Source organism: Strix uralensis, chromosome 5 (genome assembly GCF_047716275.1).
Source record: "Strix uralensis isolate ZFMK-TIS-50842 chromosome 5, bStrUra1, whole genome shotgun sequence".
In the NCBI taxonomy this organism is placed as follows: Eukaryota; Metazoa; Chordata; class Aves; order Strigiformes; family Strigidae; genus Strix; species Strix uralensis.
This window is the reverse complement of record NC_133976.1, coordinates 74,391,825-74,418,151: the sequence shown is the minus strand read 5'-3', so window position 1 is coordinate 74,418,151 and position 26,327 is coordinate 74,391,825. Positions and strand designations below refer to the sequence as shown.

Below are 26,327 nucleotides of genomic sequence, written 5' to 3'. Positions count from 1 at the left end.
TGAGAAATGGGTTCTCACTGGAGAAGCGTTGAGATTGCAGCTGCTGGGTTGAAGGACCTGTTGGGGTGGGTCCTGTACAGACAGGAAACTGAGGTGGCACACAGTCTTAAGTCTGGATCTGTGCAGGGACTGTCCTTTTGTTAGTCTCTAGGCATCTGGCAGCAGAGAAAGCAAGCTGTCTTAACAGTCCTGCCTCACTGAGCAGCCCTGCACCGAAGTTACAAACATTTCCCGTCTTTTAACACCCATTTTGAAGGAGCACACACTTCCCACACGAAGGCCGCCAGCTGTATCCAGCTCAACTGGATACAGCTGCACCACTTTGCAGGAATGTTTTGGCATCTGTCAGCCAGTTTAGCTCTGGCTCTCAGTTTTGCCTCAGATTACTACAGGAAATACTAAGATAAGGAGTTAGAATTGAGGCCATAAACGTGTTGAAGTAAACATATCCAAAAGTATTATTGTTTTTTAATTTAAGGAACAAAACACAATTTATAAACAAATAAAATTATAAAATACACATAATACAATATTGGTGACAAGTCAAGAGAACAGATTATCTTCTGAGATATCAGATTTTTAAAAAGCTGAAATAAAATTATCTTAAGATTTTTTTGACAAGTAAACTTAAGACAGGAAGATGACAAGCTTGTCTGAACACAAAAGAGAGGGAGAGGTGAAAGGCCTGGATGTATTTACATCTCAAGCTGTTATCCAGTGGGCCAGACTGCAGAAATTGTGACGACAAACAGCGTAAACACCACCCTCAACTAGTCTGCCACCTGGCCAGTGCTACATGGGCCAACATGCAATCACTCACGGGGAACAATTTTTTCTAGTGCATCAAGCCCACTTTTTAACAAACACTGAAATTGATACAGTTACCATCACTGCTCCTGGAAGATGAACCCCTTAGTCTCTTTTTCACAATGGTTAACCTGAACCACACGTGCTCGAGTTTATATCCACGTAAGTTTTACACTCATTTTAGCTCAGCCTCCTCTAACTCTGTTATAATTTCCAATCTAAAACAGCATCTGCTGAAGCTACACTTTTTTTCTCCTCCAAAACAGTCTTTCATTTCCTTAATTGCTGTCACTACCTACATCTTCAGTTCAAGTCTTCCTGGTGCTAAGATGTCCAAAAGCAAACAGCGCTGCAGCAGTGTGTTACAGAATACGCTAGATTCCCCTGATTCAGTAATTCTGTATTCAGCCCCAGATCCTTCTTATAATTGTATAGTAAGTCTGAATCCCATTTTTTGGTCCATTATTCCTCTTCCCTCCTTCCTCCTGTTGGTTTTCAAGCACATACGTCCCAGTAGGGAGAGATATGAAGACTCCTCATTTACAAGTTTATCCCACTCAGTTACTCGATTTGTGAATGGCCATGGAAATGCAGTTGCAAATGAATGAATGAGTGGCAAAAGAAAAAAATTCTCTAGATACATATATCAACCAGATAGACAGCACTATCCTAGCTGAAGTTTAAGGCACATCTTTAACAGTATTTACAACAAAAAATTTAAAGTGTGTATTAAAATGGCAATGCAAATTTTGCCATGTTATCTAAATTTATTTTCCAAACCATGGCCATGACTTCTATCCAGTGCAATAGAACCAGTACAGCTGGAGGGCATTTTGAAGGCACAAGTGGATGAGCCACAACAATTTTTCTGCCATCCATCAGTGAGGACTCAATGTCATGCATTTCCCCAAGGAACAGAACTACTGCCTGTTCTTTCACAGGGGTAGCTAATATTCGTTGCTTCTCTCCACAGAGATTGCAAGCAACATTACCAGTCTGGTGGGCAATCCTGCCTCCTAGCAGACAGGAAGATCCCACCAGTAAGTCATTGATAATACAAGGACAAGGATGGTGTTGGAGATGCAGTTTCAGCACTGTGCATGGTACCACCTTCCATCCCTGTATTTGAAATGGAGCAGGTCCCAGATAGAGCCTAACAGTCCTCCAAACCTTGGCCAGTGTCCATCACCTCAGCTTGATACCCCCAGTCAGAGCTCCGTTGAATATCCTGGAAAAACAGCTGCTGCTGGAGACTCTTTAGACTGTTCAAGACCTCTGGAGAGAGTTCATGGAAGACAACCTGTTTTTCCTGACCCTCCTCCTCCTCTTCCTCCTCCTCCTCCTCCACAAGGTCATCAGGAGGCAGAGGAGAACATCTAGAGATGTAGCCCTGGTCTGACTGCACTGACTGTCTTTGGTCTTTGCATTGGTCATCAAAGACCAACTGGTTTTGCTTGTCAGCCTCCTCTTGGCAGAGAGATGGCTCTGAAGGAATTACACTCTGCTGATAAAGAGAGTACATGAGTCCATTCAGATGGTGTCTCAGTTCACCTGAGAGATTTGCAGGACTCTGGTCATCTATTGCTGAAACTTCAGAGTCATTGTGGAGGATGATGTTATTCCTCATTGGAAAGCTTGTCTCCAGAAGAGGAACTCCTTCCATACAGTCCTCATTACTCAGCACATGATGACCAAGTATATTTCCATCTTCTGTGGAAGAGACTGGCTCTACTACCTGAACTAGAGGAGCGTCATCCATACGAAGTACCATAGTCTGAGAAGTCGGATCCCCACACGGATTAAGTTGAGGTTGCAGTTTACAGCCTCTACTTTCACCTTCATGCATGTGGAGGTTGATGACATAACAGCAGTCAGGGTCAGGCTCCCGTAGGTGCAGCTGGTGTTTCACAATTCCACCCGGTTCACTTAGCAATGAATCCACCTGGCTCTCTCTGTTTAGGGACTGCAACTCCTCATCATTATCCAAGCAGACAGTTTCACTCTCAAACCAGTCTGGGTGCTCTGTCTGCCAGTTCTTGAACTTTTGTACTGCCTCTTTCAGCTTCCTCCCACTAGGGGTATCGATGTAATTTTCGGCTGTGATTTCCTGGATTCGATGGATGCGCCCAGGTTCAAACTTCTCCAAGTCCTGAATGCGAAAATAAATATCCTCAAATTTGTCCATCAGTTGGTACCTGGATGTGACATTGAACAGATCAGGTATATCTTTCTCGCTACTTATCCCCTCAAAATAGCAGACTATATACATTCCAAAACAGGCTGGCTTCTTGAAATCTGGCAGGATCAAATTCAAGGCTGGGGTGAACAGGTCGCCCATTGGCTTTTGTTGATCTTGCTTGAGACACACAGGCTCACTCCCAAGCATGGCCTGCCATTTGGCCTGGGTGCCCCGTGAACATAAGATGATGATCTTTGAAGACAGGTCTTCCATTTCCTTCTTCTGTCGAGTAAGCCAAGGCAACGGCCCTAACTCTGAGATCTGATGATCTTCTAGCAGATCTAAGGCTACAGTAGTGCCACAGACGGTCATCAGAAACTCAGCAAACTTCAGCACCACATCCACGTACAGCAGGTGATCAGCAGAGTACACAATCCAAACCTTTCGGGGCTTCAAGGGTGGCAGAGGAAGGTCGGTATATGATGCTGCTGAAAGACAGAAAAATATTCATCCCAGCTACATGCCCAAATTGTAATGGTGCAAGCCAGCAGCAATCAGCATAGGAGAATATTAACAAAAGGTTCTAGCAACTACCAGTTTTGAAGCTATTTTGGCAGCATAAGCAGACACCATCTCATTGTAGAAATTCAATACCAAAGTCCAGACAGTGGAGCTGTAATTTACAAAAATGCCTGGATGGTTCACGGAATTGCACAAACACAAAAAAGTAATATACCAGCTTTAAGAGGCTTGCAAGTGTAGCTATATTCTCTGCTGGAGAGCTGAGTGCACCCACCCCAAACCAATCTCCTATTGCTATGGCTTAGACTATTAGCAAAGGTTCTTCTGCCAGTACCGCCTCAGCTGGATCAAAAGCCTCACCGCTTTACAAAGCGATTATCTCCCATCTGGCAAATACGGCATTCCAAATTCCATATACAAAGTTTCTTTTAGCTAAACAGGAAAATCCTAAGGCTACCTTTTGGTTTTGAGAAACACACTATAGAGTAGGAGAGCCTATGAGAGCCCCTTCTGGACAATTGTGGGAGACTTCCAGAACACATTACACATGCTTGATAAAACACAGGCAGGACATCTTACCAGTCTGCAAATCATTGTGGTTGCATTTCCCTCGCCGACGTCCTGGAAGAGAGAGAAAGTCACTGTCAGTTCTGAAAACACAAAGTAAGATTAAACCCTTAAAATGACAACACCTTCCAAAGATTGGGTTAAAACCAAAATCTTTAACTGTGCAGGGATAAAACCATGGGGAGGAAGAAGTCTAATAAAAAAAAGTACTAAATGAATAAAGACTCTTCTACAGCCAGTTTTGCTATGTACTTCGCTACATTTTTCGTTTGAGAGGAGAAGGAATGCACTCAAAACCAGTTTTCTCCATCTTCCCCACATCTGGCCAGCCTTAAGTAGTACAGAGCGCCAATTGTTCTGCTACCTCCTCCTTAAGGAGAAGAGGCTTTATTAAAGATAGTTTTTTCTTAAGAGGCTTCTCTGAAGAGGTGACTAAAATGTCCCTAGCTACATCTTATCTAAGATAAGTTTGATGTTATGAAATTTTCCAAAAGATTTCCAATTACTCCTCTTGGGTAAAAAAACGCCCAGTGAGTTTCCCTGTGATAACTGCCTCATAGTTGCAACACAAAAGACTAGAAATTAGTCCTCAAGTACCCAATTTTTCAACCTGCTCAGTGTCAACCTCTGTGTCCTGTTTTTCTTTTTCCATCTTAATTGAAAAACATTATTTTAGCTCAAAATAATATAAAAATGAATTTTGTAAAGACTTTGGGGGACAGAGGAAAGACTAGAGTCTGGACAAACAGGGAGCTTCTGTCCTGCAGAACTCTCCTGCAACGCAGGAGAAAAATAAATGGAAAAGATATCTGTAGCAATCTGCGGGAAACAAAGGGCTGAACTATGAAGTTCCTTTTTCCCCCCTCATGAGCTCTGAAGCTCTGTGGAGTATCAGACAGCATAACCAGTGGAAAGCTTTACTTAACTAGGTGGATGGTATTAGGATGTTACAAGTTCTATGATGTAAAACAGAAGAAAGTGTTTACATAGGCATTATCTCAGTGGCAAGACATCAGAACAGCAAGGAAGAAAACAGCAATAGGAATAGGTATAGAAGTAGGGAAAAAAAATATAGTTTTAGCATTGAATCTTTTCTTCCTAGCTGGTATGAGTCTTACCTGCTCGTTTTTTGGTCATACAAATCACACCTGCTATGACTGATCCCACCAGTAACACACAGATCCCAGTGATACACCAGTAGAGCCATATAATCATATCACCTGCAGTACAAAAGTAGTGCTCAGACATTGCTTTACACAGAAAGAGTTTCACCAAAGAACAGAAGTCTCTTGAGCAGTCGGGGCCAAGGGAGAAGGACCCTGGCTCTGCCCAAAACCACGGGTAGTCCAGCACTCCCCCCTTACAACATACCACAGTCACTTCTCAAAACAAATTCCTGCGTTGATGATGATGCTTTAAATCATAAACTTGCTCCACAAAGAACCATATGTGCAGCACACTGAAAACACAGATCAATAACCTTCCTCTAAATAGCAACATTTACTCAGCTTTGACAGGCATGCTGCCCATGACCTGCCTGTTCATATAATCTATCTTAAAAAAAAAAAAAAAAAATCACTATTTTGGGTGATGTAGATTTTTTTCAATCTACAGGTGGTTTTTTTCTTTTTAAATCTTGTGCAAACTAGCTCCTTACAGGTGTTGTGCAGCCAAAAAAAGATGTAAAATCATTATGCACATGATTTATCTTGACATTCATAAAGATGAATATATGCAAGCTATTCTCTCCAAAAGCTGCTTTATATTATGCAAATTTTTTAACACTGAGCAAAGTGACAGAAAGTATTTTATATTAAGACTCTTCTTGTCAAAACTGTTTCTCAGAATTTTATGCAAGTGAAGTATCTCTAAAAAAATTGCTCTTTAAGGTTCACACTGCATACAAATACTTGCCTCATTAAATGATGGTGAAGTAACTCTTAACATAGTTCATTCTGAACTCAGTGTTACAAGGGAACATTTCCTGCCCATCGGGTCATTCCCAGGGAGGATCGTTTGTTATTCTATATGACAGTAAAAGAGCAGCAAAAAAAGTTTCAGGGTACTGGAAGAACTTCTTACCTGATGGGTCTGTACCTGCAAAAGACAAGAGCTATATTACAAATTCAGCTCTCATCTGTAAGACAATAGGAATCTAATTTACAGAAAAGCAGTTCTCACTTGGAGCTGGCGAACATGGGATGAAAGCAGAATGTCTCAGACAGTCTGTGCCACAGTTCACAAAGAATGGCTGAATCTGCAGTCGAAATAAATTCAGAAAATAGAAGCTATTCTTAAAAGCAATTTTGTTCCTCACTTTATTTCCCCCCCGCCTCGATATTCCCTGTATTTTAGCACAGGGACACAGAATTCCCTTCAAAAACCAAGATTAAACAAGAATTCTTACACTATACATTAAGAAGGCAGTGAGCTCCTGAGGTTGCACACTTGCCCTTCCCACTCCATATTCTCTAACTTGGGAACCCTATACTAACGAAAAGACACCGTCTACAGAGAATACCTATACAAAAAAATTGTTCATTCAGACATAATCATTATTTCCCCGATACAGGTAATTAGAGATTAGCCAAACTCAGAACAAAACACTCTGCAAAAACCTGTAACATTCCTAAGCTGCTCATTGCCTCGTTGGTGAAGGAAGGACACAGGGACAGCAGTGAGATTCTACCTGTATTTCGTAGTTGCAGCAAGCTCTTATGTTCTTCTCTATTTTGATTGTGACATTCACTTGCTGTTGCAATCCATCCTGCAGAATCAGATGCAAGTTATAAGGGAAGTAAGAAAATGGAATGAAAGCAGGAAAAAAGAAAAGGAGCTGACATATGGAGTGGTCCAAAGAAGCAGAAATTTCTTTGAAATTTCTTTTTTTTTTTTTTGAAAAAGTACCCCACAGAGAACAAAACGGATAAATGGTCTGGCCACCATCACTGCAGGCGTTCTGTGTGACAGACATGGTAATACAATTAAGACAGCAGGCTAAGGTTGCACAGGTAACAGGAAACAATTAAGGATGTATGTTATATAACTTCAAATGTGTTAACTTAAACTTACAGTTTCTTAACAATGTAAATGTCTTCAGTTATTTAATGTGTAAACATTAACAAGCTTCCTCATTTAATTAAAACCAGCTGTCAACACTGCTGCTTCTGACACTAGAACAGACAAATAAGTTGCCCTTGTTACCTGCAGTATACAATCAATATGATAACCTAAATACATTCTTTACAGTGATCAGCAGATACATACTCCAAAATGAGGTATATTCCCCTCTACCAGGGAAATATGCACACAGCTGTACCAGCTATGTCAGTAATAACTTAATACATATCAATGCATGCAGTGCAAAGGGTTTAAGTGTGGAAGGAATGGAAAGATTGAACAAACTGAATGCTAATATATCTGCCCTCCACCCAAGGAAGAGGGGGAGACTGGTACCAAATATTCAGCATTTATCCTCCCTCAGATACCTGAAGGGGAACATTTATGTCAGAGGACACTCTGAATCTACTTTTTGCCTTTCACAACACAGGATGTAAGACCTACAGGAATTGATTCCCACTTTGATGGAAGTATCTGTTACAAAACCACCCATTCTCTTGATCTAAAAAAAATTTAATCTACACCCCCCTCCCCCGCTATCACATTTGATAAACTACTTCAATGATTTATTGAAACTTTGCACCTCAATTTTTTTTGGTCGATTTATTTAGTCTCATCCCCCAGGCATTGGCTTGACAAAGGTAATAAAGCCCAGATAGTCAAATATTGATTTTTGTTCTTCTCTGCAGATGTTTACAGACTGCTCCATGCATTATAAAACCTCATTTTGATCTTTTATTCACCAAATTCCTGAAATAAAGTTCCTCTTTCCAAAGGCAATTAAAAATCTGTGAAAAGGACAGCTGTTTTCAAGGAATGTAAGTGCATTTGTTACATCTCCTACATCATGGCTCCAAGTCCTTGTTTAGCAACCATTAGAGAAATGTTTGCCTAAATTACCACAGAGGATATAATTTAGGAAGGTAATTACCTCAGTGAAATCACGTGTGATCATTTTACACTTCTTCTCATTCAGGAAACTGGCCACATGAATTTGGTATCGGGCTGACTCCATCCATGGATTAAAGCTCACGAGCAGAGTTGTATCATCTATAACTTTACCTTGGATCCTGGGCTCCCACAAGCTGCCTGGAAGTAGTGGAGATATTCCCAAGTTTCTCAATTGTCAGAAATATTTCAGCAGAGTACCCATGTCTACATGACTCAAACAGAAAAATTTTTACCTGTCTTTATACATGGGATGGTTCTTTTCATCAGAGAGTCCTTGCAGTCTGCAAGAAAGACCATCAGTGACTAGTCAGGAACATTGTACTTCCATTTAGAAAAAACTACCCAGTTTCTTATCAGAAGCTAGACACCTAACCAAGCCCGCCTTGATGAGACGAGACCTTTGTTCAAAAGCAGTACTAAAATTCTGCAGCAGAACAGTACTAGTTTCCAGTGTATAAACTAGCCTCTCCACTGATGTTACGTTTCTGGTTTTTTTCCCCAGAACACAGATAATAAGAAAAGACTGAAAACATACAATACTTATTATAATGAGTAATATTATTTGACAACCCTTGCTAATGTAAGACTTGTGCAGAGAGGGTCATAGTGGAATTAAGACTTCGTATTGATCTCTGGACCTTGAGAGCGCCACAGTGATAGATTCCTTCAAAACCATTCTGTCCCAGGAAAACTAGGAGGCTGGAATCTTTCTTGATCCCAAAACGCTCTTCCACATGTATAATTCTCTTCGCTTAATTTAGCAGATTGGCCCTGCTCTTTGTGAATTTCTTCAGTCAAACCCAGAGTTACATATTCAACATTTAGCAATGTGTGATTTACAAGTCTCAGCCTACATTATGTCTCTCCTCCAGGGTTTAGACAAAGGAAAAGGAACAACTCCCTGCTTAAACAGTTGAAATAAAACATTGCATATCTTAAATTTCCAACTTTCAAAGTTGAAAAATTTACAGTGCCCCTGTAATTCATGTATAAGTTCTAATCAGCAAAGTTCCCTGCAACTGCTGAGCTTGACACAACGCATCAGGTTTCTAAAGAACAGTGGAGGATAAAAGCCAGGAAGTTCTTAGAGTGACCAGGTATAAGAAAGGATAAGAAGGCTGAAAAGCAAGTGCTCCCTCTCCTTTTCCACCTCACGTTGACTGACACACCACATACTGTGCCATTTTATAATGACAAAGTCATGTTGACAGCTGTAAGCAAGAAGAAAATTATGAACCAGTTTTAAAGCTCTGTATTGAGTGTCAAATATTTAGTCAGTGCAGACAGAGGGCACTGCAGATGCTCAGTGTCTTTGGGAAAAACAACAAAAACTCTTTTTAGTTACAGGAAAATTTTCACATACACAAGAAAGGGTCAGGCACTCAGCTCTATCAAGTTTCTTGGTAAATTATACCTAACTGTGCCTTTGAAATCAAACTTCACATGTCTAAGATTTAATATTAGAAGCCAAACTTTACTCCTTTCAATTTGGGAGTTCTGGCCTGTACTTCCAGCTTCCACAAGCAGAGGGGCAACTTCGAAACACTTCAAACTAAGTAGAAGCAATAGTCTGCAGAGACAACAAAAGATGACTCTACAGCCCCATTCATGTAGATGAAGTATCTTTGTGCCTGTTTCACTGATGAACATTTCAGCAACAAAATCCAGGAGGTGTAACTTACCTTCAAACAGCCCCTCAGAGGGGCATCTATATTAGTTTTCAGGTTTAACTATGAATGTCTCTTTAGCCATAGCTGTAACAGAATTCTTGACAAGCTACACATGCAATTTCTCAGAAATTAGAGGCCCAAGTCCAAGGCTTTGTCCAGCTTTCTAGAGAGCATATAAAACTTTTTATAGCAGTATCTTCCATGTAGGAACTATAGTCAACCAGAATCAAAGGGTCTGTCCTTCACAGAATAGTCCCTCCACATGAACCTTATTCTGAGCAGAGATTTAATAAACTTCTGGACACAGAATCCCAGAAACAAGGATGGTAACTTGTAGCACAAATGATACATGCATTTTGGATATATACCACAAGGGTATTGTAGATAAAGCTAGCACCATGGGCTTTCTAAACAGCAATACTCAGAAAGGACATCAGGTTTTTATAATACTGCCATCCTACTGCCAAACTTGCTCACAGTTCATGGATCTGGTCTGGACACAACCCACAGGTCCACAAACCATCACAGTCCTAAGCTCAAGGCCTAAGTGAACGAGAGTATCTCCTACCAGGCATTGTGAGAGACATGGACTTGCAATTGTAGTCTCCGTCTACATCCAGTTTGGGCAGGTGGTAGACAGTCACTTGGTAAGTCTGGCCAGGTTCCACTTCAAAACGGTCAAAAGTGAAATTCCACTGAAAACAAAACACATTCACAAGGACTTAAAACAAGAATATTGTTCTGTAAAGGCACTGAAATTAACAGCTGACTTGGCCCTGTTCCACTGTGTTTCCTCATCCCATATGACCCCTTTTTCTGAAGCTTGACTGTTAAAAAAACCCGAGGATCTCAAGTGTATTAAATGTACAGTCCCTTGGTCTGTCCCAAATTCTTCTGTTTGGAATGGGAAAAGGACAGTTATTTCTTGGGATCTTTGAGCTGATACAACAATCTTACACCAAACAACTGTGTGCAGTTTCCACTAAATTACATTGTGAACTAGAAGGAGATTAGGCTAAAATATGCGGGTTTGAGTCCAGTATGAATCTTGCAGTGCAGTGCAAGTGCATTTAGAATTGCACTTATACATGTATAGTTCTGTACCTGGCCATGACATACACATCTTCTTAAATCTATACCGTTTTCCACATCAGCAATGCTGTGCAAATTCTTGGAGAGGCACTGGCTCCAGATGGTAAGCTAACTATGGCCAAATTCTGTGTGGTAAGCAATGAACTCCAGATTCCTTTGTTCATAAAGGGAGATGTGGATGCTCAGCATTCTTCTGACAAGCTTCCTAGACTAAGTGTAAGCTGAAGGAGCATCCCCAAGGTTGGTCCTTGTCTCCACAGCAAGAGTACAAGAAAAAAGTGGAAGTAAAAGAAAGGCTTGAGTTAAAAAGGCTATAAATGTCACTGCTGTCAAGCAGAATGCAAAAACTCCTACGATTACTTGCTTTAAGCAACATCCAGAATGACGACATGTGCTAGGCATTGAGAGCAACAATTCTTAAAACCTGAAGGATGGGAAGAGTGAAAGAGAAGCCAAGATAAGGAAGCAGCTTGTATGTAGTTACATACAAGTGTAAAACAAACTGGAAACGACAGCAACTCTCAAGCCCAGTATCTTGTTTCACCAACTCTTCTAAGCAGTCTGTACTTTTTAATCAAGAACCTTGCTGTATGACAGTGAAAGCAGAACTAAAACACGGATGAGAATAAGTAGTTTACAGCCCTTAGCACTCACCCGGCCTCCATCTGGTCGGACCTGAAGCGTCAAGTTGTTCTGAAAGTCAAACCGGGCGCAGACCTGTCGATTGCTGTTCACTTGCATCACAGCCAGCTCTGCCCCTCGGAGATACCGGATGCTAGCTGCAGACACAGGGACAGAGAGAGATGTCTTTCTTTTCCTGTCACCTGCACATGTAGAGGTTGCAACCCTCACAGAGATTACCACTGTGCCTAGTCTTGTCACAGTCTTACTCCTTTGAAGCACTGAGGATCCCAACACAAAGATAACTGGACATGAAAAAGTGAGTGTGCAAGGTTGACTAACACGACTTTCACCTTAAAGATTGTCCTGTATGGCAAGAGCTCCATCTGGGCAAATGAAGGGGCAGAGTAGAAGACAACTTCATTCTTCCAGACATCCTGGCATTTCCACAGGTTCAGTGTTGTGTTTAGCTCTGCCTCTTAAGGCTGCTTCAGGCAGTTTGGGCACTAAAGCAAATATGCTTTTATTCTGATAGACAACCCCAATGAGAAAGTTTATAACCATAGCTATGCTAAATGGCTGGGTTACTTGAGTCACACCTGCTTCTACACTACTACAGCTATACTGAGATGATAACTTTGTACAGCCCTCAGACACAGGCCTGCAGAAGGAAGAAATTAATGTGTTTAATTCTGTCTTGAATCAGTGTAAAGCCATGGACGAGAGCACGCAAGGGAAACATCATATGCCAAGATATTCAGAGCATGAGAAAACCTGACTTACTGGTACTCATTTAGGCTCCAGCAATGAGATAATTATTCCTTTATCGTATAGGAAACCTAAGTTACAAGGACTGGATTACCTGAAATGGGAAGAACTTGCACTGGGTGCAACAGTACATAATTTGTGCTCTCAAATTAATTCTCATTTGTTCAGTTCGTAGATGTAATTCCCCTGCATGGGGCTGCTGCAGTCATTACTATGCCCTGAAAAGGCAAGGCTTGCAGCGCGAACCTCCTTTTTCCCCTCACTACTGCGGTAAAGGTGCAGGCCCCTTGATTCATTTTTATCTGCTTTTCCCATTTTAAATGTCACTATCCCATACTAGTGGAAGCATTTTAAACTCTTGAATACCCAGCACACCCAAAGACCTGATTCATTCATCAAGAAAAAATAAAAAACATCCCCCAAACCAAAATGAAGCAGCCAAACCCCCAAATTTCAAATATTTCACAACTAGATCAGTGAAAGACTTCAAGTCATAATTCTCCTCTGTATCCTTTCTAGATTGTGCCTAATTCCTCTACTACACGCTCACATTAAACAACCACCACTTACCATCAGTGGCCACTTTCCATTCTATCCGAAGCACAGGGAGCAGTTTTCCATCCAGCTGACGGAAAACGTCAGAAGAGACATCAAGACTGCTTGGAGCAGAAGGAGTCCACGTGGACTGGAGCCAGCTTGCCTCCATGCAGGTACCTGTCCAGCAAATGAAAACCACCATTTAGAGTGAGGCCGAGGAAGCTCTGTCAAATTGCAATTATGGTCTGTCCTTTGGGTCAGGATTACCCAGAGGGCAAAATTTGCTGGACTGTTTCACAGTTCAGAATGGCAGTTTTCAGCATGCAAGTACTTTATAAATTGCTTGTAATATTCTGAACTCACTCATTCTAGTAACTTACACTTCCTCTTTTCCTTAAAATCCATTAGTAATTATCACAATCAATGTAGTCAGGCTAAACAGGTCATGTAAGTTTACTCAGTATCTCCCGCAACAAGTCCATATCTTGCTGCTGAAACAGACCTATGTTAGAAGACCTGTACTCATTTCCAGCCTTCCAATTATAAGAAGTCTGTCAGATACCCAGGGAAATTGTTCCAACAGTTAATTACTTCCTGTTTAAAAACTGCTTTCTAATTTGAATTTAGCTTCCCACAACTGCTTGTTATGCCTTTCCTAAACTAATGAGCTCTCTGGACAGAAAAATAATTTATGCTAGTCAATACAGCGTTAGGGAAAACTGTTCCTGTAATCTCATCAGAAAATGAAATCAGGTGTGACAGGCATTAGATAGACATGATCTGCTTGGACTTTTGTAAGACATTTGACTTATCAGAGCATATCAAAAATAGCTCTGCTGAATATCAGTGAAGCACAAACACAGGAAGAACCAGGCTGACAAATCAAGGAGGAGTTTTAAGTGGGAAATCATTACTGTTTGAATGTCTTAAATAGCTCTGTGGGGGTGAACGTAGGCCCAATGCTATGTATTTTTCTAAAAATATTAACAACCTAGAAGAAAATATAAAATAACTTATGATACAGCATATGATAACTGTCAGCCTTGGGGGGAGGGGAAAGCAGAACTATCAATAAAAACAAATCTGAGTCACTTTGTATATTGGACCCATTCAGACAAAACACTTCTTGACACACTGTAACACACATCTAAGCACATGTAACGTAGGCCATATTTACCTAATGGGAATTTATAACAGTATTTATTTATAACATTATTGCTGAAAAACTAGCAGAAAAACTACTGAACATGAGCTGAGTCATGCAATTTATGAATCATATGAATAGACTAGTGTGATCACGTAATATATCAAAAAAGAAAAAGGATGTAAAACCATTATACAGGCTTTGGAGAGATCAGTATGATATTCTTTAACTACTTGTTGCATCCACACTAAACCACTGTAATACTGGAAAGAGAACAATGAAGAACAAGAGAATAAATTTGTAGGTTGAACTCCTCAAAAGCAGAACATGTTTTGCTACCAGTTTCAGCTCATAGAAAACCATGCTGCTAATGAAAGGTTTATTTTATATTTACTTCTCTAACCAAACCTGGTTACTGAAGTACTTTTCAGAAAAGTGTACTAAGCGCTAAAAAAAAAAATCTCTTTCCCCTAGAGCAGAACAACATAACAAAAACCATAAGACAGAATTTAAACTAAATATTCAAATAAGGCAGCATTTCAATGGTGAAGCTGCAGTTTGCCTTAGCTGTGTTGTCAAGCTGTATTCCAACGGCCGTCTGCCAGTGGGAAATATGATCTGATCCCACCCAATCCCTCTCCTGCCAAAAAAATTTAAAATCTGTTTATTTTCAGGATAGTAATCTCCCTGATCTGGCATGTCAAGCATGGCTACAAAAATACGTGTGCCAGTACGATACAGGGTTGGGCACTGAGGCAGAAATGAGCCTGCTTACAATGACGACTACAAAGAAAGGCCAATGAGTTCTGCAGCACCATCCAGACACCTCCATGTATCAAATGGACAAATGCAGAACACTGTTTGTTTGTTTTTAAGAACATTACCCATAATAAGTGTTTCAGATGTGTGCCATTGCTAAGCGTTGACCCCTTACACCTGGTATGTCCAATATATTTGTTCAGTGGGATTTACAGTAACTCTAGCTTCCTTTTCAAAATCATAGAATCATTTAGGTTAGAAAAGACCTTTAAGATCGAGTTAATTCATGGACTTTATGCCCCAAAATTTACATTAATTGCTCACAGCTGCACCCCTTTATGCCCCTTTTCTAATTCTAGTTCATATATTAATTTTTCAAATACTATCATAGATATAATAGCTTGTAATGAACATTTACTGACAAACTTGTCCTAAAATTCCTATTTCTTTAAAAATTAACTGTCCCAGCTTTAAATAGAAACTAAACAAGTTGGATTGTGTTCCACCCACCCCATCCCCCACCCCCAAACTCTATTCTGAAAAAGATTTAAACTTCCCATTCCTGTTTAGCTGGAGCTGATTAAGGATCAAACCAAAAACTCCCAATGCAAGGCATGATAGTAGTGCTTCACTTTACATCTCTCTGACTCTAGCAGGAAGAACTTGCTGTATGAACCCAGTTTAAAAAGAAAAATGCGTGATCTGCTGAGAAAACAACAATGAAGAAAAAAAAATACTTACTATTTCTTACGAGGCAGTTTAAATCCTGTGGGGGGAAAAGAAACAAGAATATTACTCTCAGAATAGAAACTGGATTGACAGTAATTTGCTTCTGCCTGGTGGCAGGAAGAAAGCCATTAAGTCAATAGGGATGCATACAAACTGGAAGAATTAACCATCAGGAAACGTTGTACAAACTTGTTAATCAGAAAACCAAAGGACACAGGGCACAAAACCTGTGCACACCTGGACTGCATATGCGACAGTAGTAGTTGCAATAATGGAAACAAATTAAAGAGAGGCAAAAATGCAACATGATGATGGGGAAAATCTTCCAAAATCCAGGACTGTGAAAAAAGAAACCAGCTTGACATGAAAGACAGCTTGAAGTAGATGGGTATGTTTTTTAAACACCATTGCTTTAAGTTACTGCTACCCAGTAGCGATCATGCTGGTAAGGCTTGCAAGGTCTGAGCCCATCTGACTGGAAGCATGAGCTCTCTGCAGCTAGGCTTGCCGCTGGAGTACGCACCGCCTACTGCAGGGCACCCCTGAACAGAAAGGCTGCATCAGTCACAGATGGTCTTTTTCCCCATGCCATGTAAGAAGCAGGGAAGGGAAAAGACAACGTTTAGCAAGTGCCAGGCTTGAAAGTAAGATATGGTGATTTTAGTTTCTAGAAATATATTTGAGAGGCAACCCATGAAGGAAAAAAAAAATTAACATGAAAGAGTCTAATTCTGATTAAGGATAAAGATGCCCTGAACATAAAGAAGCAACCAGAAGTTATGTGGTCTCTGGTTTCTCCCTGGTATCTCCCAGGTATGTTTTGTTTATACTGGAAGACCCCATGGTTTCCAGGAAAAAAGCACGTAACCTTGCTTGGTTAATGTGATGCAAAATTCTAGTGATGATGACATCTTAAGTTTTCACTGACTTCATAAATCAAGATGAGGGCTAGGTTTCCTCCCACTCATCTCCTATGCCTTGACATACAAGGTGAATATTACTGTCACGCTGTTGCCACAATATAATTCATTCCAGCGGAGGAGGCAAGGCAGCAGGGTTTTTAACCTCTCTGCAACTTGCTATGGTCAACTCCAAGTGTATTTGGGGCTTAGCTTATTAATGCAGTGTAGCCATGGCTATCCAAGATTGTATTTACATTTTCAGGGGCTGGTGCTTGAAAAAGGCAACCATGCCTTTTCTGTAGTGAACATGCCCTCCAGTGTGGCATGGAAAGCTTAAGTTTCACAGACACTGAGATGCCATTACACAGCATCACTGCCAGAGGCACAGTCCTAAACGTCCCTTCACTTACATGCCAGCACTGCAGCCTGCCCTGTGCTGGCACAAGCATGTGTGTGACCATGCAGGCACCTGGGCTCAAGGGAAGAAAGAGAGGTCAGTTGTAAGCCAGACCTTCTGCCCTTCTGCACCTCTGTTCCTGCTTGTATGGGAGAGGCTGGGAAAAAACCACCAGGCCTGAGGAAGAAGGTAGGCACTGCTCTTTCACTGCTGTGCTGGCCTTCGTCTGCTTATAACAAGACAGAACTACATCCTGCCTTTAAAGAAGTCCTAGTGAAGGCAAAACATCACATCAATTAATAAGCTTTCTATTATTTGAAGGAAATACAAAGTATAAGCAATTGGTGAAATAAGGTATCATACAAGCTGTGCTCAGCAACTGATTTCAAACGTGAGCAGAGTTCTATGAAGAAAATACTTCAGACATTAATGCTTACATTTCAGCTAATGTTATCTGTGTTCCTACAAACCTTGAGTGAAAGCAGGCAGATTTGGCATTAAGGTCCTCATGCTTATATAAAAAATAAAACCTGAAAATCTCTTCCAGGCTTTTGTTACTCAAGTCAAAAACAATACCCAGGTATAAATCCAGTCTTCAGGCACCCTTCACAATAAATATATCCACACTCCAATAAGTAGTGCTACAAATGTACTCAAGATACAGGTATATTGAAAAAGATTCAGTGCAACACCCAAGTTGTGTAATATTGACCAACTTTATCATCATTTAGAAAACATTTAAATCAGTTCAAAGGAAGGAATCTGCCTTATTGGACACCCTGAACTTCTAAGTATACACAAATCTATATAATACTTTGCCTGAGAACTGAACTTTGGTGAAGAATTGTTTTCCTACCAGCTAGCTAGCAACATTGTATTTTTCAATATGAAATCATCTTTGGTGCACTAAATTAGGACTAAGGCAACATCCCACAGTTGGAACAAATATTCTGATTACTTTTCACTGGTAATAAAAGCTTCTTTTATAAAAGAGGAGGGAAGGGGAATAAACAGTGACATATTTAACCTTTCCTTGTCTTTCTCCCACCATGTTCTCCTTCCTTTTTCTCCCCAGACTCCCAGGTGTTGGCAGCTCACCTGCAGAAGCCACCTGCCTTCCCCCTTCATCTTTGCTCTGGATCTTCTTGAAGTTTTCAACTCACTGTTGCATCCCCAGCCTCACTGCTAGGCTGTGGCACTAACAACTCTGGAAACACACAAACAAGATCTGGCTAGATGTGAGTCATGGCATAAGCAGACCCAAAAGCTGTGTAGCAGTGTCCTGCGTGGGGCAGAGGAGCTCTAACATAATCAAGAGCAAAATAAACCTATGGACTTAATGTCAATATGTGAGGACAATGTAAGAGGTACTTTTCACTATTTTTGTTGTGCTCAAAAGGTCAAGCCAGCTACAGCTAGGGGAATCAATTTGATCAATCTGCATATAAATACCAATTTAGTCTGAACTGTACTTTCACAATTACACTGCACCTAATTATTGCAGACAAATCCTCCATTGAATATTTAGAACCTGTCAGACTTAAAAACTGATTACAAGTGTAGTTAGTAGAAATGTTATTGCAACCTTTTACCTCCCAAATCAGGTTTCCTCCCAGCCCCTCCCATCCCAGAACACTCCCACGTAGTGTCTGCAACCTAAATCCTTTGATAATGGGAAAAAACCTAGAAAGCAAGCAAGCAAATGCTGATTAAACCAAACCAAAACTAGCTAAACTACAATCACTGAAAAAGAAAATAGAAATTGTAACTACCAGTATGGAAAAGCAGATTAAGCTATGGAAAAAAAAAATTACTACTAACACTTCAAATGCTTAATCAGACTTTCTTAGGTAAATTATTTAACCTGACAATGCTCCTTGCATAAACAGGTGCAGTGGTTTTGGCTGGGATAGAGTTCATTTTCTTCACAGCAGCTGGTATGGTGCTGTGTTTTGAATTTGAGACCAAAACAGTGTTGATAACACAGAGATGTTTCAGTTATTACTGAACAGTGCTTACACCGTATCAAGGCCTTTTCTGTTTCTCACACTGCTCCCCCCAAGCGCATGTAGGCTGGGTGTGCACAAGAATTTGGGAGGAGACACAGCTAGGACCGCTGACCCCAACTGACTAAAGGGATACCCTAGACCATATGATGTTGTGCTCAGAAATAGAACTGGGGGAAGGAGGAGGAAGAGGGGCAGGCATCTGGAGTTACAGGATTTGTCTTCCCAAGCCCTGTTTTCCTGGGGATTGCTAAACATCTTCCTGCTGATGGGAAGTAGCAAATTAATTTCCTATTTTGCTTTGCTTGCATGCATAGCTTTTGCTTTACCTGTTAATCGGTCTTTATCTCAATTCACAACTTTTCTTGCTTTTGCCCTCCCAATTCTCTTCCCAGACCACTGCGGGAGAGGGAGTAGCTGCGTGGGGCTGAGCTGCTGGTTGGGATGAACTCACAACAGGCAACAAAAATAACTGGCTACTAACCATGGGTTTTTGTTTGTAATTTAATTACTTCTGTTAAAACCTATCACTTAATATTCAGTAATTTTGTCCTTGTTCTGTTGCAGTTGCAGTAATTATTCTAAATCACATCATGATAAAGCCCTTATTTATATAAGGCATTATTTGCCTGAAGAGCAGCAACACCTGCTTTCATTTAGGTGCTGGTGTTTCTGTTTATTAGCAGATAAGACATGGTTAAAAGAGGAAGTGCTGCATTTCCCCTTTTTTGTTTTATGATCAATATGAATATTGAACCAGCACAGCATATAAATGGATTCTCTCTTCCTCCAGGCCTATTATTCCAGGTAAAGTGTTCACAATGATGTTCCCAGCATCAATGAGGCTGTGCCATTTCTGACATTCATTAGAAGGCCCAGAGCTTAATCAGGAACCATCAACTGGATGATGAGGATTCAGAACTGAAACTTGACAATTAAGATACCTCTTACCTTTCAACACTGGGTTTCTATGGGGACAAATGACAAGTTTTTCTGGTGCATCACTGTTACCCAATCCTACTCAGTATTTTCAAGGGGCTACCTACATATGTTTTTTTCCTACCCCACACTAGCCTCTTTACCTGCTGTTACCTTTTTATATGTTGGAGTATTTAAGCCACCACCAGTTTGTCAAGAATTTAGCAGGTTTACCACAAGAAGTGGGGAAGGATTCTCCCACCACATAGCAGCCTGCACCAACTCAACTGTTGGTTGACCCCCTTCCCAGTCCTCAAAGCACTAAAAGGATGACCTAACAGCCAAAAATGCTCAGAAGAACAATTCATCCAGCCAGGAAGTCCTCACTATTGTCATAAGGAAACAAAGATAATGGAAGGAGACGATAAAGCCACAATGCAGGCGGAGGTATAGCAACCCCAAAGGATACGTAGAAACAAGTCACCATGAAAACCCTCATCTCCTTTTTGGATACTGCCCAGGTGAATGGGACTGGGCTGTGCTGCAGCTGAGGGCACACTTATACCAAGGAAGTCTAACTCCAGAGAATGATATCCAAAAGCCAGGAAGCAATTAAAGAGAAAGACAAGTCAGTTTTTCAGTAAAATAAGTCAACTACTTCCACATTTCACTGGCTACCTCCTCAGCACCAGGGGGAATACATGCTGGTTTTCCCTTGTTAAGGTTCAACCAACCCAAAACCTTATCTGATGCACTGGTTCATTCAGAGTGCATTAACAAAGCTGTCTGTGGTCAGCAGAAGTACTTAGCCATTTCCCTATGTGAGCAAGCACAAATTTAGATGATACACTAAAGTTACAGTAATGATTGTTTCTGCTCACCCAAATAAAGCTAGAAGCATGTAAGAAGCGTTGACGGAACTGAGACATGTGTCACAGACAAGTAGACAAATGGGAGGAGAAGGAACAAAAATTAAGAGCTCTGCAGAAAAGCTGAAGATGGAGCCCACAGCCACACAACATGCTTTGCACGTTATTATAGAAAAGGTGGCTCAAATTCAGATGTTCTCTTCTCACCAGCTTCCTATTGCCTTTCAGGCCCAACAAGCAAAGTTACAGACACAGGAGGCATAAATATGACAAGACAGTTGTGAGGTGATGCCTGAAACTATTATCAGCAGGACAGGCACAGTCAATTCTTCATGTTTACTTGCCATATAACCACAGAAAGCTAGGCAACTGTTTATTTTGCTCTTTTTCTCAAGATTTTTCTTGCTTTTGACATAAAAAAAGAACAGACCACATGCCATGGAGAATCATATGAATCTGAAAAAAAAACCAGGAAACTAACAGCACCATGTCATAACAATTCAATTGAATTAATAGAGGCCAAGGTTTCCCAGCAAGATGCTGGGGTAACTAGCAAGAAACTGCTGTGAGCAGGCCAAGCATCCAGTTTTCCTTTAAAGAGTAGCTGCTAATGAGGAAGGGCTCCAGCTTTCCAAAATCTGCCTCTCACCTATGACCCATTTTACGTATCTTCTGAGGCTTGGCCAATTTGAAGTTTACTCTAGTTTTCCTTTCCTGATTCCTTAGTTAAAAGAAGCAGAGATCAATAGTACATGAATACATTACAGGAATAACTGCTGAAAGATGATTTGTTTAAGGCTGGTAGGAAACAATTATCTTTTACAAAATTGTTTTGTTTTTTAAAGCATTTTTCTTCATAGTTTTTCCTCTTGCCCTCATACAAGTTTTCAGCAAAATCAAGTCCAGACTCAAAAGTTGAAGTTTCTTCACAAAAATAATTTTTAAAGTTCTCTTTATAATATTTTGATAGTTTTGACCACTAACCCTTTTTGTGCCAAGAAGTCCAGAAATATTTTAGTAGCACTAAATGTGACCATGGTTTATGGTAACATCCTATATAGCAAAAAGATTACACAGAGGGGAATAAGAGAAGTCAGTCAATAGCAAAGGCAAATGAACACATTCGTAAAGGCGGACCAGGAAAAGTCTTCCTTCACAGGCACCACCATCACTCACCCTCACGAGAGATGTTACATCAATTCTTCTCCAGAGACTTTTAGTGAATATCCATCAACCTGGCAAGATAGATTTCAAAGACCAAACCCTGTACACCTATCCAGCCCCTTAAAGATGGCAAGTTTATAAACACAGAAGACTGAGACATGCCATGTCATGAAACAGTTACAGCCCTATGACTGAACACAATGATTAAACACTTGATGGTGAACAATAAAATAGGTATTTAAGCTATGGGATGTTCTTCCCCTGTGCATGGAAAAAAAAACCCCAAACCTGAACCCCACTTCCCTGCAGATGACATGTTCAAATAATAGTTATTAGAATGAATTGGATTTGCAGCTGTGCTATTCAGCCTTACAGCTGAGCAGGTTTGATGAAGTGGTGGTGAATAAGGCCCATTAAATGTATTTCTTGGCATTTTAATAAGATGAGCTCTTAATGAGCATTTAGTTTTACTTTCACAATTTGTAGGTGTCTACCAATACTGATAAGACACTTTCTCTCCACCACTCCATCTCCTAAACTGCCTCTGACACATGAGGGTTTTGCTGGAAAAAAAAAAAAGCTGTTGCTCACCCTGACCTACTCTGAAGCTCAGCAACAGCAGCCCGAGTGTGGTGGGTTAGAAAAAGGAAGTAGGTCTCACCAACCCTGCTCAGCAACAGCTTCCCTTTTGAACCACACTCAGTCACTCATTGGAAGGGTTACTGAATCATCCTCTGAAAACAGTGCAACCGACAGAAAGGGAAGGGGAAATTGTTTTCAACTGTCATAACTTCAGCTGATGGTACTTTTTCCTATATGTGTCAGCAGCTTCACAATTGCTTCTTAAAGAGGCTGCTCATGGGCTTAAGTCAACTCATTTTTCTTAAGTCTCTCTGCATTTTCGAAAACAGCTTACTGAAAGAAAAGGCCAAAGTAGCAGGCTTAGACATTCACTGATCAATGAGCACGTCCAGAGCACAGGGCAACGTGCTTCCTCAGTGAAAGTCGGTGATGAACTGGTGAACCCCCCACCAATTTACTGTGGTTCATGTTCCCTAAAAAAAGGAGGTACTGCCAGGAAGACAAAGTCAGTCAAAGCATCCAAGGACTCACAGAAACTCTCAAGCTCTCTGTGACTACATGTTTGGGACCCCCCTAGATTATCTTAAATGCTTAACCAATATTGTAATGTCCTCTTTCCCCTTTGCTAAGATTTTGCATTTTGTAACTCCATAATACCTAGCCTAAAGTAAAACTGCAGAAGTGGTCTATTTTCTTGGGGTATTTTAAAATAAGAGTGAAGGCAGCAGAGCAGAGATCAGGTAAAATAGGGGTAAGTATATGGTCAAACTTTAGGAAAGCAGGCAGAATAGACAAAGGACAGGAAACATGTACAGGAAAAGATTATAGAAGCTTTCATACGAAAGGACACATTTTGGTTTATGTATGTCTATAGTTACACTGACTAGCCACTTTCACTAGACTGCTGAGAGTGCATTGTGACATATAAAACTTTCTAGCTTAGAAGATAGCTGTCCATTATCCTGTTTATGCATGCACCACTATTGTTCACAGAAATAAAAAGCAAACCCATATCTCTTCACCCTTCTACACACTCTTTACATGTATCTTAAACAAAAAAAAACCCACCCCAAACAACCCCCCCAGAGAGAGAGACCAGCTAAGAGTTCATACTTTGGGGTGCCAAAGTTAGCTCAGGTTGGTTAGTTCACTTTTTATATAGACACCACATCTGCACCTCTCAAGCTGTATCTTCTCTGGCTGATTCCACAGAGAGAAAAGACAACCAAAATTTGCCTTTGTAAATTTTCAAACACATATAATGTTTGGTCACCTATTCCTGCAGCAGAGTTTCCCTACTTCCTCCCAAAAATCCCTCAGCTGCAAGGAACAGGTTAAAACATTTAGGACATTAGGCAACCTCTGCTATGAGCAAAGACTCACATCCTGCTCAGTAACTTCAGGCAGTTTTAGCAAATCCCAGCCACGGCCCCTTAGAGATGTTAGGGACAGGCATTTCCTGGCAGCCATTACATGGCCAGGCTAATTCTACGGTATTTATAATTCTGGTTTAACATTAAGTTAATGCAGATGTGCTATGTACAGCTGCTCCAATACACACAGCCCACGTCAGCCCCAATCAAGCCCCCAAACCCTACAAAAACAAGCACCGGCTCTTAACTGAGCAGCACGGCGTGACACGAGGATGAGGTCTGCAGCAGGGCCGGAACCGCCACCGACCTCGGACGGGCCGAGGGCACCCACGGCCAGCGGCGAGGGCTCGGAGGGGGGAACCCGCCCGCGGCCACCGTCTGCGCCGCCGCCCCGCCGCCTGCCCGGGCAGCTCTCCCCGCTTCTAGGCTCCGCTTCGGACCAGCGCTGGCCGCCAGAGCTCCTCTGCCCGCCGGGGCCGCAGCTGGGAGCGAGGCAGCTCCGGGGCGTCTGCCCCAGACCCCTCGCTGCTCCCGGCTCGGGAGGGCGGGAGGGGAACGGGCCCGGGTACCAGCCGGGGGCACCGCGCCCGACAAGTCCTTTCCCGGGACAGCGAGACCGCGCTGACCCCCGCACCACCCCCAGCCCCTCCAGCCGGGAAGCCGCTCCCTCATTCCAACCTCCCGGCCGCCCCCCGCCGCCGGCCCGCCGGCTCCTCGACCCTGTCCGCGCCCCGGCACCCCGGCGGTGAGCGGCCGCGAAGCACCGCAGGAAGCGGGAAACCCCTGCCCTGCCCGGCCCCGCCGCCGGCCCCCTGCCCTGCCCGGCCCCGCCGCTCGCCGGCCGGCGCTCCCGACCCCGCCGCGCTTACCGGCTGGGAGCAGGTGAAAGGCGGCGCGGCGTCCAGCAGCGGCCGCAGGGCCGCGCCGGCGGGCGGGATGAGGAAGACGAGGAGGAGAAGCAGCAGGCGCAGCTGCCGCCGCCCCGCGCCCGCCATGGCCCTGCCGCCAGGGCCGCGGGGCTTCCGGGCTCCGACCTGGGCGCGGGGCGGTGCCGGCCCTCACCTGAGGAGGGGCCGCCGCGGCGGGGCGGTGCTAGGGGCGGTGCGGGCCCGCTCGCCCGCCCGCTCCCTGTAACCGTTGGGTCGGGTGTCTCGGTGGGGAGGGCGCGCTGTGAGGAGCGGGCCGGGCCAGGCCAGGCCAGGCCGTGCTGTGCTGGCGGCGAGCCGCGGGCCGGCGGTGGGTGAGCCGCCCGGGCCTGCGCCCAGGGTAGGCAGTGGCCTCCCCGGCCTGCTTCGGGTTGCTGTGAGCCCAGAGTGGCCCTTGACCGGAGGTCCCGCTGGAGGCAGCCCTGTGGGGCCAGATCTGGCATGTCTTCGGTTCCCGAGTGAACGGAGGGGTTCCCGAGGTCTGCGCGCTCATCCTCCCCGCTGCACGCCTCTAGCTTCGGGTAGATACCATGAGCATTAAAAACCGGCACCAGCAGCGGTCTGCAACGACCCAATACAAAGCATTATAGGTGTGTGCTGGGTCGTGGGACTATTCTAAATACATCCAATTCACAGGGGTCTGTGCAAACCTTCTACTCGTTTGTGATGCTCACCGCGTTTCAGCTGTCTCACAGGATTCGCTCGGGGTTTCACACTGTTCTTGATGCTGCAGCACACACACAGAGGCTTTCACCCATTTTTTTTTTTTTTTTGACAGGGTTTTCATACAAAGCTGTAGCCCGTCCCCAGGGAGCTCAGACAGGTTTCCAGCTCATCGAGCTTTTCTGCAAAGCCAAACCGTTTGCTGGGCTTGGACTGACAGCCAAGAGCACGGTGGTTTCATATGGTTTTGTGGTGGCAAACATCTAACTGAGGGCTGGTCTGAGCCTGGAGACAGCGAGGGTTCTGCTGATCATTCTGCCATTCGAACGCCTCACACTGATGACATCCACAGGTTTTACTCACTTCTTGGGTTTTACCGTTTTGTGACACCACTAATTAATAGTAGCAGCAAAGCCTGCAGTTCTCACATTTGTGTGCATGTCAGGGAGTAAAATATATATACATGTAATGGTAGTTTTTTCTTTAGACATTGTTTTGCTCAATCTTATACCAATGTACTTGAACTGAGTACACTGGTTTACAGTGCTGTGGCAGGAAATACAGTGCTCAGCTGGCATTGCAGCGTAATTGCTTGATAACCATGGTAGAACAAATTTGTTCAATCGAAAAGTAAATGCGTGGTATGTTACTTATTATCGTCCCATTAGCTTAATGGCTTATGTATTTACCAATTACACTGTATTTAGGCTGCAGGCATTTATTTTTTGTTGCATATGCTTGGTAAGAAAGAATCCTGTGGAGAAAATATTGTGTGGTTATGCATGAGTCACACTTTGGACATCATGACATGGCAGAATTTCTGTAGTGACAGCAGTACAGAGAGCAGTTGGATTTCCTAAGTTACTGTTTAACAGGGTAGGCTGTGACTGTCCAAGACCATTCTGCAGCCCCTTAAACACACGAGAGAGCCCATGAATGGCAGTGGGACTGATGATGGGAAATAAGGGGCTGCAGGTAGCTGTCTTAATTTTCAGCCACTGCTGAGAGAAGGGAGCAATGTCAAAGCAGTTCTGATATATTTACAATATTAAACAAATCGA

The 26,327-nt window shown here is 42.5% G+C and overlaps 1 protein-coding gene across 3 annotated transcripts; it reads right to left on the bottom strand.

The window, feature by feature from the left end:
* Positions 1-434: 434 nt before the first annotated feature.
* IL17RA (interleukin 17 receptor A) lies at positions 435-24,724 on the bottom strand. 3 transcript variants are annotated; one of them, XM_074871709.1, is made up of 13 exons: positions 24,547-24,724; positions 15,479-15,503; positions 12,868-13,011; positions 11,563-11,687; positions 10,385-10,511; positions 8,380-8,427; positions 8,127-8,284; positions 6,765-6,842; positions 6,257-6,332; positions 6,158-6,172; positions 5,194-5,295; positions 4,088-4,129; positions 435-3,474 (listed from the first exon to the last, which is right to left on the bottom strand). In XM_074871709.1, exons 1-13 carry the CDS (start codon positions 24,670-24,672, stop codon positions 1,961-1,963), a joined length of 2,580 nt encoding a protein of 859 aa, XP_074727810.1. In that variant the 5' UTR covers positions 24,673-24,724; the 3' UTR covers positions 435-1,960. The 3 variants fall into 3 exon arrangements, with proteins under 3 accessions (XP_074727810.1, XP_074727811.1, XP_074727812.1); XM_074871710.1 differs by having other exon boundaries at positions 435-3,471; XM_074871711.1 differs by lacking the exon at positions 6,158-6,172.
* Positions 24,725-26,327: the final 1,603 nt, after the last annotated feature.